This window comes from Phalaenopsis equestris, unplaced genomic scaffold (genome assembly GCF_001263595.1).
Source record: "Phalaenopsis equestris unplaced genomic scaffold, ASM126359v1 Scaffold000717, whole genome shotgun sequence".
Taxonomy (NCBI): Eukaryota; Viridiplantae; Streptophyta; class Magnoliopsida; order Asparagales; family Orchidaceae; genus Phalaenopsis; species Phalaenopsis equestris.
In genome coordinates, this window is record NW_018165157.1 from 359,246 (window position 1) to 379,920 (window position 20,675).

Sequence of the window (20,675 nt, forward strand, 5' to 3'; positions counted from 1 at the left end):
TTCCTGGGGCGGCGCACCTGCAGCTGAAAAGCTGACAATCTGCAGCTGTGCCAAACAGACCCTAAGTGTGCGTGTGCGTGTGGATGTGAGTTGGACAAGTAGAAGGGCATATTAAATGAGACAAAAATACAACAGCTATATCATGAATAATACCTATAAGTAGTATAATAAAAACATACAGCAACAACAACAACAAAGACTTAATCCCCAACAACAACAAAGACATACAACAACAACAAAGGCTACATGAATCATTTTTCTCCATTGCGTCCTATTTAGTGTCATATTTTCATTTAGTTCTAATAAATTAAGATCATTTTTTTATGCAATGAGCCCACTTCTTCCTATGACTGCCTCTGTCTTTCTTAACATAAGTCAAATCTAAAACATCTACTCTCCTAATCGAATCATCTAATTAATCGAATCATCAGATGGTCGACGCTTAATGTGACCAAACCATCTAAGACGACTTTCTATAATTTTGTTTGTCACATAAGCTACACCAACCCTATCACGGATATATTCATTTCTCGTTTTGTCTCTAAGTGTAAAACGACTCATCCACCTAATAATTCTCATCTCGACAACGCTTAACTTAGTATTATGCATCTCTTTTAACGGCCAGCATTCAGCGCCATAGAGCATTGCAGGTTTCACCACCGTCTTATAAACAGTCTAAGCAATACTTTTATATCACACAAAAGGCCCGAAGCAATCCTCCACTTCAACCAACCAACTTGAATTCTATTATTAACATCCCCATCTATATCACCATCGCTTTGAAGAACTGACCCGAGATATCTAAATCGTTCACACCTTTTAACAATTTGATCACCCAAATTTACACTTTTGTCACTAGAGCTACTACTAATAAAATTACATGCCATGTATTCAGTTTTCAGTTTTAGTTATACTCAAATGAAAGCATTTAGACTCCAATATAGACCTCCATAATTCAAGTTTTTCCTGAGCATTTTCTCTCGTCTTATCCACAAGAAGGATATCATCAGCAAAAAGCATACACCAAGGTACATCCTCCTGTAAATGTCCAGTAAGACCATCCATAACTAAAGCAAAAAGATATGGGCTTAAAGTCGATCCCTGATGTAATCCAACAGAAATAAAAAAATATTTGGTCAATCCTCCTTCAATTCAAACATAAGTAACAACTCTAGAATACATATTTTTAATGACTTGAATATAAGTCATATCAACACCTTTCTTCTCAAGAACTCTTCAAAGGATCTCTTAGAACTTTATCGTAAGTTTTTTCTAAATCAATAAAAATTATATGTAGATTCTCTTTATTATCTCTGAACTTCTCCATCAAACTTCTCAAAAAATGTATAGCTTCCATATTAGACGTGTCTGACATAAATCCAAATTGAATATGAGAAACCTTTGTAATACATCTTAACCTGTGTTCAATTACCCTCTCCCCCATAATTTTAAAGTATGATAGTATGATACATCAACTTAATTCATCTCTAATTTGCACACTCTTGTGCATCCCCTTTATTCTTAAAAATGGAGACCAAAACACTCTTCCTCCACTCCTCAGGCATCTTTTCAAATTTTAAAATAATATTTAGTAAACCAAGAAACTCCCAAATCTCCTCAACATTTCCATACTTCAATTGGGATATCAGCAGGTCCTATAGACTTTCTACCCTTAGTTTTCTTTAAAGTCTCAACTTATTTTTTACTAATGCGGCAGTAAAAATAGACGTTTTATTATTATTAAAGATATTAAGATCACTAAGGTCACTCGAATTTTCAGGAACTTCAATAAAAAATTTATCAAAGTAACTCACTCACCTATGTTAAATATCTTTTTATAAGAAAATCACTTTTTGATTTTCATCTTTAATACACTTTACTTGAGTTAAATCTTTACTTTTCTCTTTGTTTGGCTAGTTTATACATATATTTTTCAGCCTCTTTATTATCTAATATATTGTATAGATCATTAAAAATAAAATTTTTAGCGTCACATATTGTTCTTTTAGACTCCTGTGGGTCATTTCATATTTGTCTCAGTTCTTTATGCTTTTACATTTAAACCAATTTTTATAACATAACTTCTTATATTTTATCTTTGTTTGTACATTATTATTCCACCACTAACTACTTTTTTTAAAGAAATTTCTTCTTTTGATTCTCCAAGTACATCTTCTGCTACTTGTTTAATAGTGTTTATTACTTTATCCCACATAGCATTTGTTTCATCATGAACATCCCAAATTTTGAAATCTTGAATTTTACTCATAAAAATAATTTTATTTGGCTCTTTTAGGTTCTCCCATCTAATTTTACGATGATGAATCCTATTATATTTTTATTTACAACTCTTCATCTTAAAATCTAAAACTAATAAATGATGTTGGGTGCTTAAATCTTCACTTGGAATGACCTTACAATGTTTACAATCTCGACGATCTTTTCTTCTCATAAGAAAATAATCAATGTGTTTTATCTTATAAGTAATATGATGCTCGTCTCTTTTTTTGAATAAAGTATTAATAATAACAAAATCATACGCTAAAGCAAAATCTAAAATAGTTCTACCTTCTTCATTAGTCACTCCAAAACCGTAGCGACCATGAATATTTTTAAAATCTTCTACCACTCTACCGACATGTCCATTTAAATCTCATCCGATAAAAATTCTTTCTTCAAGAGATATCATTTGTATTAAGTTTTCTAAGTCATTCCAGAATTTATCTTTAGACTCTATATCTAAACCTACTTGAGGAGCGTAAGCACTTATAATATTAAAAATCTTAAGGGCTATAATTCTATCTCCAACTCTATTAATTTTTACAATATTATCTTTCAAACTCTTATCTATAATTACACATATACCATTTCTAGTGCGACTCTTACCAGAATACCAAAATTTAAAACCAAGTTATCAATCTCCTTAGCTTTTTCTCCAACTGATTGTCGGCTACCTAACGCAACCCTCCACTTTTCACATCCGAACTTGGGACCGACAATGTGAGTGTTAGTATAATAAACACATTAAAAAAAATCCTTGACATTTTTATTAAACAAAATTAAAGGTAATATAAGCAAGTTTTGAAACGACTAACATGCAATGTTCTGCAGAAGAAATTTTTTTTTTTTTTTTGAATAAGAAATTCACACAAGCCTACTTTGCTTCTATCCTTACAAGGGGCAAACAAAGAATTATCAAAGAATAAGAATATAAAGTCTAAAAAATCATATAATTTTATTAAGGGGCATTTAAATGCATGCCAGAGTACAATTCTTATATATTTACACATATCAAACACCTAAAAAATTCATATTTACATGCATACAACTCAAATCCTTAACATCAAGTGAAATACACTTTTCATGCATAGGTTTATGAGAAAAAGGTTGTATAAGAGTAAATATCAAATTTTGAGTGTTAGAAATACAAATACAAGAGAATTGTGTGGTATGTATGTAAATTTCCCTTTTATTAAAGCATAGCATGGTTGGGAAAAAAAAACATTAAACCATAGGCTGAATACACAAAAACTAAAGAAAATTTTCCAACCTCGCCAGAGCTGTTAAACTTCCATTTAAATTGCTGAAATTGAGATTTTTCTCTCCTCCATCGTTGTCCCAGAAAAACAAGTCCCGCAACTGCCACAGCAACAAAGATGGACCAGAACGTGTTTGTCCCCTTGGCGTGATTATATACAGATATTGCCCGCTTCTTCCACCAAGATTCAGAAGAATCATCATAGCTTTCGTTGTCATCTTCATTCGGCTTGCAACCATCTTCTCTCCAAGAATAATCAAGTTTCTCCTCAGAAGGGTTTCTGGTCACAGCAAGGTCAGAGATGTCATCATGAATTACAGGAAGGCTCACATTAGCCACATTATCAAAAGAACTATTATTGGGAGAGACAAAAAAGTCGTGCTCCTTTTCTGCCATTTTCAGATCTTTCTCTTGCTTTTCGTCTCCCACACTAATATCACAATCTGATAAACTGCGCCCAATACCAAATAGTTGACTTCCATGTAAATCATTGTTTGAGTCACTCTTGCTTTTGTATTTATAAGACTTCTCAGGTTCGGTAACTTCTTCAACGTTATAAATTTCACCGTAATAATTTTCTGCTGGAAGTTTCTTAGGTTCCTGTGATGCCACATCAAAGTGCTTGGACATGAACATTGTCTCAGAACATTCCTGTTCATTTTTGTTCAACTCGTCTTTTTTATGCTGCATGGTTGGATCAAATCCTTGAGGACCGGGTGCTGCAGCATAAGTAGATGCAGTGAGAGAGACGACCTCCCAATCAGTTCCCCGGGTATTTGCTTCATTAATGTCTCTCCTGTTATCTTCCATTTCTTACTATCTAGGCTACAAAAAAAGAATGAGAAAAGATGCAAATTGTCAGATAAAATTTGTAAGGCAAGTGTCAATTAGATTATTCATCACCCAAAAGGCCAAAATCCCAATGTAAAAAAGAGAGAGAGAGAGAGAGAGCATTTCCATAGAAAACCAGTATGAATATCTTGGTAAAATAAATTGTACAACAAGAACAACAAGCTTTTATCCCACTAAGTTGGGCCGGTTGCATGAATCCTTATTCTCCATTGCATCCTATTGAGTGTAATATTTTCATTTAATTCTAATAAATTAAGATCAGTTTTATACAAGTTTTTCTAGGTCTACTTTTGTCTTTCTTAACATAAGTCAACGTCTGCTCTTCTAACCGGATCATCATATAGTAGACGTTTAACGTGACTAAACCATCTAAGACAACTCTCTCTGATTTTGTCCCGTCTCTGGATCTACAACAACCCTATCACAGAAACATTCATCTTGTATTTTGTCTCTAAGTGTCAAGCCACACATCTATCTAAGTATATTCTCATCTCGGCAGCACTTAACTTTGTTTTATTCTTCTCTTTTAAAGGCCAACATTTCGCACCAAAGATCATTGCAGGTTTTACCACCACCTTACAAAATTTGTCTTTCAGTTTAAGCGGTATTTTTCCATCGCACAATAGGACAGAAACATTCCTCCACTTCAACCCACCAAAACCCCCCCAAATTGAATTATACTAATAACATCCCCATCTATATCACCGTCACTTTGAAGAATTGACCAGTGATATCTAAAGCGTTCGCATCTTTTAATGATTTGATCACCCATAGTTACAACTCTGCCACTAGCTCTGCCACTAGAACGAACTACTACCACTAAAATTACATTTCATGTATTTAGTTTTACTTCTGCTCAAATGAGGGTCTTTAAACTCCAATGTAGACCTCCATAATTCAAGTTTTACCTGAACTCTTTCTCTAATCATATCCACGAGAAGAATATCATGATATCATCAGCGAAAAACATACATCAGCGAAAAACATACACCAAGGCACATTCTCCTGTAAATGTCCAGTAAGAGCATCCATAACTAAAGCAAAAAAGATATGGCCTTAAAATCTATCGCTGATGTAATCCAACAGAAAAAGAAAAATATTTGATCAATCCTCCTTCTAGTATACATATCTTTAATGACTTAAATTTAAATTATATTAACACCTTTCTTTGTTAGGACTCTCCAAAGGATTTCTCTTAAAACCTTATCGTAAGCTTTTTCTAAATCATAAAAAATCATATGTAGATCCTCCTTATTATCTTTGTACTTCTAAATCAAAACTCTTAATAAATGTATACCTTCCATTGTAAACCTGCCCGCATAAATCTAAACTAATTATGAGAAATCTTTGAAACATGTCTTAACCTATGTTCAATTATCCTCTCCCATAATTTTAAAGTATGACACATCAACTTAATTCATCTATAATTTGCACACTCCAGTGCATCTAATTTATTATAAAAAATGAGGATCAAAATACCTTTTCTCTACTCTTTAGGCATCTTTTTAGTTTTTAAATAACATTAAAAAGTTTAATAAGCCAATAAACTATCAAATCTCCTAAATAGTTTCACACTTCAATTGCGATATCATTAGGTCCTACTGATTTTCCGCCCTTTGTTTTCTTTAAAGCCTCCTCAACTTCTTTTTTTTTACTTATGCAACGGTAAAAATAAAAATTTTATTATTATTAATGATATTAAGATAACTGAAGTTGATCGTATTTTCTGAAAATTCTTTGAAAAGTTTAACAAAATAACTCACCCACCTATGTTGCATATCTTTTTCTAAGAATTTTTTTTTTATTTTCATCTTCAACACTCGAGTTAAATCTTTATTTTCCTTTTTTCTTTCTTTGGCCAGTTTATACATATATTTTTCACCATCTTTAGTATCCAATTTATTAAAAAAATCACTAAAATTAAAATTTTTAGCGTCACAAATTGTTCTTTTAGACTCCCTACGGACCACCTTATATTTTTCTCAGTTCTCTAAGCTTTTACATTTAAACCATTATTTATAACACAATTTCTTATATTTTATCTTTTCTTGCATTTAGTGTTCGACGACTAACTATTTTTATTTATAGAAACTTTACCTTTTGATTCTTCAAGTACATCTTGTCGCTTGCTTAATAATATTTGTTATTTTATCGCACAAAATTTGTTTTGCCAAACAAACCAACAAATCTTGAAATTTACAATTTTATTTGTGTCTTCTAGGTACTCCTATTTAATTTTAAAACAATGATTACTAGTATTTTTTACCTTATAACTCTTTATCTTAAAATTCAGAAGTAATAATTGATATTGAGTACTTAAATTTTCACTTGGAATGACCTTACATTCTTTACCTTCTCGACAAGCTCTTCTTCTCATAAGAAAATTAATAATATGTTGATCATTAGAATAAAGTGTAAAGTGCCAAAATAGTCCTCTGATTATTTAAATTGGGTCATTTTAGTCTCAACTCTATAAAAGTGTCAAATTAGTCCCTAGATTATTTTAATATGGGGGTTCAATTGTCCCTATTGAAAGCTATTTTACCTCCAATTAAAGGAATATGAGGACTAAATTGATGTTTTTATAAACTCTAGGATTAAAATATACCTCTACAAAATATCAGAGGACTATTTTGACACTTTTCTCGTCACTTTTCTCGTACAGGATATAAAAGATAGGAAAAATAGAATACCATTGAAAGAAAATATATTTCAACAAAAATTGCTGAAAATTGACAAAAACCCATAGTAAATTGCATAAAAATTAGATTAAGAAACAATGTAACGTTTTGCGGTGCCAATAAAAATTCCCTTCATCATAGGTTCTAAATATGCAGCTCCAAGTTCAAAAATTGTCAAAGTAGATTCTCTAAGCTACTTAATCTATAGTAGGCTTGTGACATGCGGCTACAAAACTGGATTTCAAAAAGGACTTAACAAGCTGTTTATCACACCCATTTGGCAAGTTGAACTCTCGTTATAGCTAACAAAAGCTTGATTCAGTACTTTCAGATGTCAGAGTTTGAATACAGGTACAAACAAGAAACAAAAGTTGAGGGAAAAAAAATTAGTTGCAAGTAGTTCTAGTTCTATTAAACTTTTCCATTCACTGCTAAAAATATTATTCAAAAACAAAGGAAAGAAAAACAGATTTGTACACCATAATATAGCTCAGCAATAGCAATTACTTTCATTCTTTGTTCTAAAATAGCTGAAATTTATTAGCCAAAAAATGAATGGCACACCCGAATTCCTAGTGTCACGGTCCTTGTTATAATGACTTGGCCTGGAAGAATAGTTAAATTCCCTATATTATGATCTTACAGGTCATGGATAGGACTGACAAACATGATAAAAATTTTTTTGAATTTAATTGATTTGAAATTGAAATCTATTTGCCATAGCTCAAAGATGAATCACTCAAAATTAGTTTAATGCAGCCAGAAATAGAATATAAGATGTTTATCTTTAGTAATTTTTGTTTTTGCTGAACCTTAGTTCCTTACCAGTACTTTGTAGCCTGTAGGACATGCCATGCTAAAAAAAAATACCTTTAATTAAAAAAATTAGTATAAAATAGAAGATATGATGTAGACTACTCATAAAGGTAATCACAGTTTTGTCCAAAATTCAAGTGAGCCGTTTTGACAGGTCCTATAAAGACCGGTAAAAACATAACTTCCAATTAACAAAAATTGAAAAGCTTTATCTACTGTTACCAAAATGACACTGACATAGGTTACTAGCCGGTATGGAAAGGTCAGGAAATGGATTAAGAATGAGAAATGGAGTGGTAGACGATGCGGCAGTTAAAAATTGGTAAAATCTAAGGTTGGAAAGCAAGCTGGAAGTTGGAACAGCAGGTTGGCAGTAAGGCTGGAGGCGTGGGAGGTCCTCTGGCGTTAGGGAGAGTTCACCACCTGGAACCAATAAGGTTATAGGCACACCACTTGAGAGAGATCATTAAGGTTATAGGAACACTACTTGAGAGAGATCAAATGATACAGCACCCCGCAAAAAAAAAATTAAAGAAAAATGGTCTGATGCACAAACCAAATCAATCAAGTGTCCAAAACAAAAGTTTACGACATCTTTAAATACCCAAAGCCAAAAAAAAAAATGATACAGCACCCCGCAAAGCACACTACTTTGCGTTATAGCCACACTACTTGAGAGAGATCATTAAGGTTATAGGCACACTACTTGAGAGAGATCAAATGATACAGCACCCCGCAAAAAAAAAAATTAAAGAAAAATGGTCTGATGCACAAACCAAATCAATCAAATGTCCAAAACAAAAGTTTACGACATCTTTAAATACCCAAAGCCAAAAAAAAAAACCCTAAATAATAGTCAGAATATGTAAATTGGAACCCTAAAGGGGACGGCCAACCCATGAAGGCTAGAAAAGCCTGCTCCGGTCCCACCTCTACCCGCCTAGAAGGCTGAATGGTAGAAGCTCCGCAAAACTCAGTCTGCATAAGGATAAGTTATTAGCAAAAGCGTTTCTAGCATTAATTCTTCCCTTCTCTTCCATCTGAGAGTTGTTTTTTGACTATTTTGTAATCTTCTTCGACTCTATAGCTTGAGTATTTAACATTAATAATCATTGATTGAAAGCAATGTTGCTACCATTGTTATTGCATCCAACATTTTCTCAGTAGGCAAATAAAATACCTTCTCCAATCTAAGTTTATTGGAGCAATTGAAAAAAATAATGTCATGGGTGAGCATACTTTAATACCTTTCCTAATCTAAGCCAATATTTTGCGTTTGCCAATTTATTTCAAGTGGTTAAATTACAGTTGAAATTACAAGTTTATAATCTTTTATCAAAATCCAACTATAGCAATGTTCTATGGAAACGATTCAAAATAAGAAATACTATTGCCATAATATTAAAAGGATCATTAATCTTACAGATAAAACTAAACTTACTGAACCAAATTACTAGCTTCGCATATTGCAACCAATAGTGATTAGCGGAAATAGAATCCTTTTTGCTTAAATCTTGGGCAACGATAAATGCAAATATCCCGAAATCAATGGCAGATAAGGAAGATCAACTTATTTAGAAATCTGATAAATGTTGAGATTAGATTTAATCCTAAAAGATAGATAACTTCACCAAAAAAACTGACTTCCTTTGTTATAATTCAAGGCTGAGATATTTCATCAAAAGATTTTATTAAATCAACATAATCTATTGAAACACTTCATATTTCATCAAATCAAGTAATACATTCACCATATAAGGGGAATACAAATACTCCTTCCAAAACAGTTCTAAATTTAATGAATTTTAGCCCAGGAAGTAAAGCTTGAAAATTTAACAACGAAAATATAAATAATTTCATAAATAGTATTTAAGCATTTTCTCTGATTATAAGGAAATGTATATCAAACATATGCTTGGAAGACCAAAAAGGCGGCATATGTTCAATGGTTTATATCATGCTATAGTATAAACTACCTTGAACAAATTAATAATTACTACTAGAAACAAATAAATTGTTAAAGGAAATATCTCTACTTCCATTTATCCTCATCAAACCATTTAAATGATAACAAATTTACGAGATTGAAATAGAGGCTTTGACAAAATATAAATGAAGCCTCAATAAGTAAAAATTTTCTAGATATTTGAATACAAATAAATTAAACAAATCTACCTAAAAAAAGAAAGGAATCACACTAGTAAAATTTTTATAAACTTTATCACATTCTTCTATAAATAACAACCAAAACTGATGTTCCAAAAGAAAAGCATAAATAATACACTCTTCTGCAGCACTTCAACTGCCTCCCTCCAAGGTTGACTTCAGCCTTGGACCAGCATCACAATATATTAAGATATATTAATAGGGACACTACTAATAATAGTCTGAATCACAAGAATAACTCTTAAATATCATAAAAGGAACCATCTAATGAAGCTGATATCATTAAATTTCAGAAACAGTATGACAAATCAGAAATAAGAAAATTAAGATATCCTACAAAAAAGTTAATAATGATTCTTCTCTTCTGCATGAATCATGATTTGCATGAATCATGATTATGATGATCAATGGACTGTGGAGATAGCAAAGTAAAATAAATGCATGATACTTTGCATAAAATGATGATTTTTTGCATGTGAGGGTGTTTGGGCACATACATACGCAGGCATATATTGGGAATAATTTGAAAATAAATTCAAAAAACAAACTAAAAAATATTAAACATTAAAAAAAATCAACACATTAAAAGGCTCATCTTTTGCAGCCAAAACGAAATTTACTGCGATTAGATTATCAAGAATTACAGAAATGAGCCTCTAATTTCATTGATACGAGCACAACACGACGGTGAGAAGCTTCATGTACTATTTACAGCCTTATATTTATATTCCCTCAACTCGTATACTTTTTAATTCACTTCAATGAGGCTTACAATACACAACCAAACTTCATTACCAGTCTCTTGAGTATGATTAAGCATTGCATTTCAGTGAGGGTTAGAGGTATTATGTTTATCTTCCCACTTTCCCCATTCCATGCACTCATTATTACATCTGAAATATCACAAAATCATATGCTGCAATTACTCATAACCTTAATCTTATCTAGATAATCATTTCATTAGTACTAAAGCTCAATCCCACAAGAAATAATATATATATATTACATATTCAAAATTGCAAAAACGTAGCTGGATTAAAAAATGCAAACAGGCTATTTCAAACTAAGGAAATCCCTAGTTGATACGAATACAGTGCCTGAAAAACAATAAAATGTCAACAAAATAGGGAGAAAATGGAGAAATCATGCTCCACAACAAACTGACTTATGATAATTAACCCATACCAAATAGGGAAAATTTCTCCAATTAGATAATCACCATAAGAACTATTAGTCACGCAATTCAAACGGATCAAGCTAAACTAAAAGCACAAAAATATATAAATAACTAAATGGATCAAAGTAAGAAGATGCAAACCCTAAACCACAAACGAAAAACGAAGAAGTTCCTACAAATCCCGTGCGGAAAGCATCGAAGCGCGCCGCAAAAGTGGATGAAAATCAAAAAATAAAGTCTTGAAATAAGGAAATCATGCACAAGAACAAATCTTTTTGGCAATTAGATCATTACCACTGCAACAGAAGGAAAAAAAACGGGAAGAGATATAAGAATCGGAGGTTCCTCCAACTCCAAGATAAAGTAACTTGGGACGGAAGTTATCCGCCCCGAAGTGTTCTTATACCAGAAAAGCGCGGATTAATTTTATCGCAGCGGGTTGTATCGAGTTATCCTCTTATCTGTCTGTGAAGTTTTTAATGTGGTTCTGCCTCCGATTTTAATTTTGTTTATTTTCTTTAAATAGTTGCAAAATTATAATCAAAAGTAGAAAATTAAATAATTATTTGCTTATAATTATGCTTTTATGGATTTTAAAAAAGTTTCTTGTAAAATTTTGATAGGCGTAATTGGTTTTCCATAAAATGGGATTTTAATAATTGGAAATATTTTTTAGGTGCTCGGGCGGCGTTTTGCCGTACCGTTTGGTTCGCGTTTTTCGCCACTTATCCGAAAGTGCGTTTGGATTTTTACACTAAACGCAGGTTGCGGGTCGACTCCTACGGCCAGCCCGCGGGCCGCGTTTCAGGATAAGCAGCTTATCCTGAAACGCACAAGCTACCCCGACCCTAAATCTTGATACACAGAAAAGCCCAATTTCAAAAAAATAAACATCAATGAAATAATTTCTTTATTTATTTAAATCAGCATAGTTTTTAAATAATACAAAAAATATTAATATGTTTAAATTGAAAAAAAAATTACACTTTAATATAATTACATGTTATGATATGTTGAATACTTTTAATGCATAGAGTTTTGTATCGCTCTTGAATATATACAACTCGGTAAAGAATATGTATTTATAAGGGAAAGTGGAAGGAAAAGATGGATGTGAAGTTTGAGTGATTGTCTCTGGTTTCTATCCCTCGAGCTTGAACCTCTAGCCAAAGAAAAGGCTTGGAGAGGGGTGATTGGATCACAATTTTTCTTTTAAAGAGAGAAAAATAGAGGTTTTCGTAGAAAGCGTCTCTTTCTTCTCTTGACATCCCTTTCATACACAAAGGAGAAAAAAGATAAGAAATACAATTCACACAATAGAATTCCCATCGGTGATATATTGGTGAGAAAACTGTGATGTTGGTGTTAGGTAACGCTTCTAAAGAAGTATAAACTTGTGTTCTTGAAAATAATGATGTTCCTCCCTTATAGTTGTCTCTTCACATATGGGTTAGGTTGAATTTAATGGAAAGATAAATCTATGTGTTTTTAGCTTTGGCGAGTGATTTCAATTCATCCACTTTGATAGATGGACTCGGTTCAACCACTCCGGCATGTAGGCTCAATTCATTTTTGCTGGTACATAGAAATAATCGTGTATACATGACATTATATAAATAGGAATATAAATATTCATGCGCGCGTGTGTATATTTATATTGTGTGTAACTCCCAAGTGCCTTGGCAAAACTTCATCCAAAATCTACTAATTTTTTCACTTGGTCCCACAAAATAAACCGAAAATCAAAATATTAAACAGTTTTAAAATATATTTAATAAATTTAAATTAAAATAAAAGTGATAAAAATAACATTAATGCTGCAATTAAAATGTTGTGCATAACCTCCTCACAATACTCAAAAGAACATAATTTCTAACAGATCAGAAGTAACACCCTTAAAACTATTAGCCAAGTAACCCTCAAAGTCAACTGTACATATCTCTGCCGCCCATAGCCCACCACGATTACATTAGGGATATAAATATAAATATGCACCACATAATTTTTTACATTTATATACATTCCAGTTTTATGATCAGATCATGCATAAAAGCAGCGGGCCGACCGCTGTTCCGGTGAGAATTGGGCCGACGGAGAAGCAGCGGTTGTGGGGAGGTGGGCTGGGTATGAGGGAGCGGCGGGCTATGGCGGCCCTAAAAATCATGAAGTGCTCGGTTGAGTTGCCGTCGAGGATGGCGTGGTTGTATGGGCAGCCAACGGCGATGCCATCCTTTAGCTTTGGGAACTGCTGAAGGTCAAACTGGGAATTATTATGATATATCAGTGACTAATTAAATGTAAGTTTAGGCATAAGATCTATCACTTTATCTCTATATATATTAAAAAAGTGTGTTTTATTTTTTTAAAATTAATAATAATGATATTTTATTTATTTACATATCTACATCAATGAGTAGTAATGAATGGTGTCCTCTTCATAAAATGTTTCTCCTACTTATAGGAGGGATGGTACAAGAGTGATATTAGATTTTTTTATCCTCATCTGTGATAAGGTATTTTTAGTATTTTACATGTATAATCTTATTGTCATGTTGTTACTTGGCTGGGTCGGCTAAGTTTAATTAACAACGAGTCGACAAGGTCAGCTCGATTGTTTGAGTATGATCGATTGATTTAGCCTGGTTGGATATCTTAAATCCCTGGTGAGGAGCCCTTAGAGTTGGCATGGGATGGTTGGAGATATATTTTCCATTGGATCGGCTCTATGGGGAGTTAGGTTACCGCATCGGGTCTATTTTACTCTAATGGGTATCTATACCCCTCTTTTCATCAATAAAATTAGGTCCTCTCATATCTTTTCATGTTATCAGAGTCATACCAATCTTCTTCGGTATGACGACTTCTTCTTCTTGCTCCCAAAAAAATATCATCTGCCTCATCTGCTCTTGTTCCAACCGGAATCGATGACACTTCCTCCCTCATCACTGACCACAAACTCAAGGGCCAAAACTACCTCTAGTGGTCTCAATCTGTCATGATGCTTATCTGCGGCAGAAATAAGGACGACTATATCACTGGTGATGTCGTCGCTCTGACCAAGGATGACCTAAAATTTTGAACATGGAATGCAGAAAACCACATGGTCATGTCGTGGTTAATCAATTTCATGACCAACGACATCGACGAAAATTTTCTTCTCTACGACACGGCCAAGAATACTTGGGATGTTGCTCGAGAGACATAATCTCGCTCAGATAACGCATCCAAGCTCTTCGAGATCGAGTCAATCCTCCATGATCTTCGCCAAGGTGATCAATTTGTGACTCAGTATTTTAATGCCCTCTCACGTTACTGACAGCAGGTTGACATGTATGAAGTTCATGCCTGGTCAAGCACTCCGGACTCCAACTTATACCGTTAGATCATCGAGCAAAAAAGGATATTCAAATTTCTTCTCGGTCTCAACAACTCTCTCGATCATGTTCGTTATCGTGTATTAAGCTTCAAACCACTACTGAGCATTCGTGAGGCCTTCTCCGAGGTTCGTCGCGAAGAAAGCCGCCAGAAAGTCATTCTTGGGCCTATCTCCACCTTGCCCAATCTCTCTGTTGACGCCTCCGCCCTTGCAGGTCGGGTTCCTCCGCCTCGACACAGCGCCAACCCATCACGCAAAGGTCGTCCCTAGTGCGACCATTGCCGCAAACCAGGTCATAATAAAGACATGTGTTGGGGGCTTCATGGAAAGCCAGCCGATTGGAAGTCTCAGTCTAATCACGCTCCCCGTGACAACAGCGTTGTCGCTGCCAATGACCTTCATGCACCAGCGCCCAGTTCATTCAGCAAAGAGCAACTAGATTTGTTGCACAAACTGATCGGCAAACCACCTGATCTGGCTGTTCCCGACCCCATCGTCGACCTGCTCGCGCATCAAGGTTCGTTCTACTATGTCTTCACAGTCAATCAAGGATCCCCCGGTCAGTGGATCATCGATTCCGGTGCTTCTCATCACATGACTGGTGATGTCTCCCTTCTCCATGGCTATATGTCGTGCGGAGACAACTACACCATCCGCGTTGTCGATGGCTCTGTCTTTAAAGTCATCGGCTTTGGCTCCATGTGCATCAACCAAAACATTCTATTCCGATCTATGCTTCATGTTCCTACTTTAAATTGCAATTTATATCCATCAGAAAGTTATTTGAGATCTATTGCTAGATCTTTCCCTACCATGTGTGAATTTCAGGATGGGGACTCGGTGACGACGATTGGCAATGCTGAGATGTGCTCTAGTCTCTACATCATCAACGACACTTCACCACCACGACCTTGCTGCAGACATTTGTATACCCATCATTCTGTCTTCAATTCTAATGTTAATAAAGATTCTGAGATCATGTTATGTCATTTTCGTCTCGGCCATCCAAATTTTATGTATCTTGCAAAACTATTGCCAAATTTATTTATCAATAAAGATGTTCGTTCTTTTCAATGTGAATTTTGTCAACTTGCCGAACACACTCGCACGTCATTTCCACATAATGGTTACACCTCTTCTCGGCCCTTTGAACTCATTCACAGTGATATCTGGGGCCCATCCCGTGTATCCCATGTTACATCCCTTACCGGGATTCATTGGTTTGTCTCCTTTATTGATGATCACACTCGACTAACGTGGCTATTTCTTATGAAAGATAAATTTGCATTCTGTCACATACTTGAACAATTTTACTCAATGATCCAAACACAATTCCAAACCTCCATCCAGGCACTCAAGTCTGATAATGCAAAGAAGTACTCCGCTTCCGTCCTCGGCTCTTATCTTTCCTCTAAAGGCGTCCTCCATCTCAATTATAGCGTCGACACTCCTCAACAAAATGGGATCGCCGAATGCAAGAACCGCCACCTTCTCAAGGTGGCCCGCCGTCTCATGTTTTCCTATAACGTGCTTAAGGTTTTTTTGGGTGACGTTGTATCCGCTATAGCCTAACTCATCAATAGGATGCCTTCTCGGGTCCTCAAATTTCAAAGTCCTGTCCAAATCCTTCTCAAATCATTTCCCCACACCAAGGCAATTACCCAAAATCTACCTACCAAAGTATTTGGTTGCTCCTCCTTTGTTCACAGTCATTCACACGATCGCAGCAAACTTGACCCTAAATCTACTAAATGCTCGCCTCTTCAAAAAGGGTATAAGTGCTACTCTCCTCTCACAAGAAAAACCCTCACAAGTGCTACTCTCCTCTCACAAGAAAAACCTACAATACTATGGATGTCACATTCTTTGAAAATCAGCCTTACTACCCCAATTCTAATATTCAGACTTTAAGGGAAAGGGAATATCAGTCTTGGGGGGACAACGAGTTCATACCACCACACATCAAATCTTTGTCCCTTGAACCGAACTCATTATCTCCCGACTCAGATTCAAAAAGTTCATCCAATTCACGTAAAAACGTACCTAACAATCAGTTGACGTCTAGTCCTCAAGCGTTCAACTCACACATAGATCACCCAACGCATCCAGCACCAATCCAAGAGTTAGAAGCGGATCCAACTCCTACAAAAATCCACTCAAGTACGAACACACTTGAGCATGAATCTACTATACCTACGATTGATGACTCCGGCATTCCAATTGCTTTAAGGAAAGGTGTTTGATACATCCGTCCTCCACTCAGGTACGAACACACGATGCATATGATCTTCAACTTTGTGTCCTATGAAAGACTATCTTCAGCTTACAGAGCCTATGTCATTGCATTTGACAATACACAAGTCCCAAACATGATTAATGAAGCTCTCAAACACCCGGGGTGGAAAGCGACCATCAATGAGGAGGTAAGATCCCTACAAAAGAATGATACATGGATTGTTTCAGACCTGCCAAAGGGAAAGAAAGAAATCGGCTGCAAATGGATCTTCAAAGTCAAATACAAGTGATGATAAAATTGAGAGATTAAAAGCATGTCTCGTAGCAAAAGGTTTTCACAGTCCTACGGTATTGATTACCAAGAAACGTTTGCCCCCGTGGCCAAACTTAACACCATCAGAATCCTTCTCTCACTTGCGTCAAATGAAGACTAGCAGCTACATCAACTCGATGTGAAAAATGCTTTCTTAAATGGCGATTTGGAAGAAGAAGTTTACATGGAAGCATCTCTCAGACTAGACGCATCCTTTTCAAGCAACAAAGTCTGCAAAATCCAAAAATTATTGTGCGGGCTCAAACAATCTCCTTGAACATGGTTTGATAGATTTACAAAATCAGTAACAAAACACGGGTATACTCAGTGTCAGACAGATCACACTCTCTTCATGAAAACCTCTCCCAAAAAGAAGATTGCAATTCTAATTGTATACGTCGACGATATCATCCTCACTGGAAATCACGAAGAATAACTCACAAATCTGATAAAGCTTCTCACTCAGGAATTCAAAATCAAAGACCTCGGAAACTCAAAGTTCTTTCTCGGCATGGAACTAGCTCGATCAAAACGAGGAATATTTGTGTCATAACGAAAATATACATTAGAAGGAAACATGTATGTTCGGTTGCAAACCCGTCGATACTCCAATAAATCCCTACAAGAAGATCGACACTGAGAAAAATAGTGCACTTGTGGATAGGGGGAGATATCATCGACTTGTGAGGCGACTCATCATCTCTCACACACACGACCCGACATTAGTTTTTGTGTTAGTGTTGTTAGCCAATTCATGAACAACCCTACAGAAGAACACATGAATGCAGTCTACAGAATCTTTAGATACCTCAAGATGACTCCAGGCAAAGGGCTACTCTTTCAAAGGAATATGGATCGAAGTATAGAAGTGAATTCAGAAGCAGACTGGGCAGGGGATGTCTCGGACCGACGATCGACTTTCGGCTATTGCACTTATGTCCGGGGAAACCTAGTCACTTAGAGAAGCAAAAAACAATATGTGGTATCAAGAAGCAGCGTTGAAGCTGAATTCAGAGCTCCTGCACTCGGGATCTGCGAAGGAATGTGGATTCGAAGAATACTCAGCGAGCTCAGAATGCTAATTGAAAAAAACTATCAAACTACAATGCGACAACCAGATAACCATCAATATTGCAAAGAATCCAATGCATCATGACAAAATGAAACACATCAAGATCGATCGACACTTCATCTCAGAAAACATTGAGAGAGGAGTCGTCGAACTTACATACATTCCTTCCTGACATCAAACAACAGATATCCTCACTAAGCCTCTCCCAAGAATCAACTTTGAAGAATTATGTAACAAGTTAGACATGTACAATCTGTACAACCCAACTTGAGGGAGAGTGTTGAAAGAACTCAAAAATATTAATTATTATATTCCATATTTGTTATAACTCTATATTTAGAGGGTTATAAATTATATGAGGGATCTTGGGGATCTCTATTTATTTCTCTCCTTAAATTAGAGAGATTAGTTGTCTATTATATTTTGTTATTATTCTTTTCCTTTTATACTGTATTTTGTTTTTATTGTTTTCCTTAACAGTAAGTTTTGTAATGGGTATTTATACCCCTCTTTTCATCAATAAAATTAAGTTCTCTCATATCTTTCATATATCATATAAGGGATAGATGCTGGAGCAGAACGGTGCGAGCCAGCGAAGCGGAGCTCGCAAGCGGAGTGGAGCGGAAGCATTTGTCCAATCGGGGGAGTTACGTTATGTGGGTTGGGGTGTGGGGGCAACGCTCCCGCGGTACGGTACAAGAGTCATTTTGTAATTACATATTGTACACCAGGGTTATAATATATATATATATATATATATATATATATATATATATAGTATTGTAACTTTAATAGGTATTTTGTACTCTTTTCTGAAATTGAAAGAAAGTCATCGCTCTGCTCCCGATGACATAGACATCTTTGTTGAACCTTGATAAATCTCTGTGTTCTCTTCTGGATTTACGTCTACTTTTGCTTCCCTTCGTCGTATAATTCTCAACAAGTGTTCAGGGTTAAAAAGTGAAAGGGTGAATTGATGGGTTTCGGTTAATACGGTGGACGGAGTGAACTAGCAAAGCACTTACTGAAGAGGCAAATTAAGTTTGTATGATTTATTTATTTACATTATATTCTTTTATGAACAAGACCTCTAGTAGTATATCACATATTATTAGTTTTTAGTGTCCACACAACACTTAATAAAATATGATAAAAATACATTATAAAATATGGAACCATCAGAAACAGTACACACCACCAAATTATAAAAAATCCTAACTACATTGAACTCAAGATTGAAGACATATTTATGGTTGTACTTGTCATAGTATATAATGTATGTGGATCAATATGGTTGAATGTTTTGCTTATATGACTTTGATAAGACTATTAGATTAGTCTCACCTAAAAAACTTAATTAGATTAGAATATCAATCCTAATCATATGATTTAAAAATGTATGCAAGCATAGAAAAATTTTATACAATAAATAATCTTTAGAAAAATAATGACCTTATATATAATCTAAATATTTAAGATAATATGTCCTTGGTTCCTTCCATTGGCGGAACCACCTTAATGTGAGGGTGTGCATTTGAATACTCTTACATGTTTTATTTTTTATTTTCTTATAAAACATTAATGTTTATTAGTTTGTCCACCTTTAATTTATTGTTTTGCTCCCTCCTTATCAAAAAAATGCCCAACATAACCCCTTATCTATTTATATACTTTTAAATTCTTGCATTCATGTATGATTAAATTTTTCAATAATTTATTTTAATTATATTATCCTATTAGTTATTTATATTGTTTATATAAAAATATTAATTGTAAGTATTTTTTATTCATTTAATAATAAATTTAATTTATTATTTTTATCATTTAATTATTATGTTATTCAATTATTTAAATTTTTTCGACTAAAAAAATAGAATTGTTTGCCCATGCCTATTTTTATTTTTAGTTTATTTGTAAATAATTTGGTTATAATATTTTGATTCTCATTATCTTATAAAAGCACTCATAGATAATGATGACGAGTATAAAATAATCATTATTAAATCTTAAATTTAAGAATTCCAACTTGTTATATTTTGTCACTCTTAAGTTAAAATTATATGATCATGATACAATATGTTATCTAAAATAATGTGATTTATTCATATAATTGTGTTATAATTGTGTTAAGGATATAATATGCCTTAATACTTCAAATGGATTATACTTACTTATTTGTTAAGAGGCCATGTGTGATCAAGTATAACTTCAACCTTCGGATGGTGCATGAATATATGTATTTTATCATAAAGAAATAATAAGTATGTGTACAATATGAGCAAACATAGCTTACCCAATGTTATCATATTTAAAGCTCCTATCAAGCCATGTTTGGTAATTTCGGCAATTATGGTGACACGATATTATAATTTGTATCTTTCTTATCATCTGTCTCTAAAATAACTAATGTTTAATCTACCACGCTACAAACCTCCAACTATTTATGTTA

The 20,675-nt window shown here is 34.3% G+C and overlaps 1 protein-coding gene across 3 annotated transcripts in view; it reads right to left on the reverse strand.

Annotated features, from left to right (window-relative positions):
• LOC110030438 (ATG8-interacting protein 2-like) overlaps positions 1-11,711 on the reverse strand; it is a 19,187-nt gene extending 7,476 nt beyond the window's left edge. The window contains exons 1-2 of one of the 3 annotated variants that reach the window (XM_020733152.1): positions 11,525-11,711; positions 3,551-4,363 (exon numbers count right to left, since the gene is read on the reverse strand). In XM_020733152.1, the coding sequence (XP_020588811.1) occupies positions 3,551-4,348 (798 nt within the window). In that variant the 5' untranslated portion in view covers positions 4,349-4,363; positions 11,525-11,711. The other 2 variants (XM_020733151.1, XM_020733150.1) reach the window with 2 other exon arrangements.
• Positions 11,712-20,675: the final 8,964 nt, after the last annotated feature.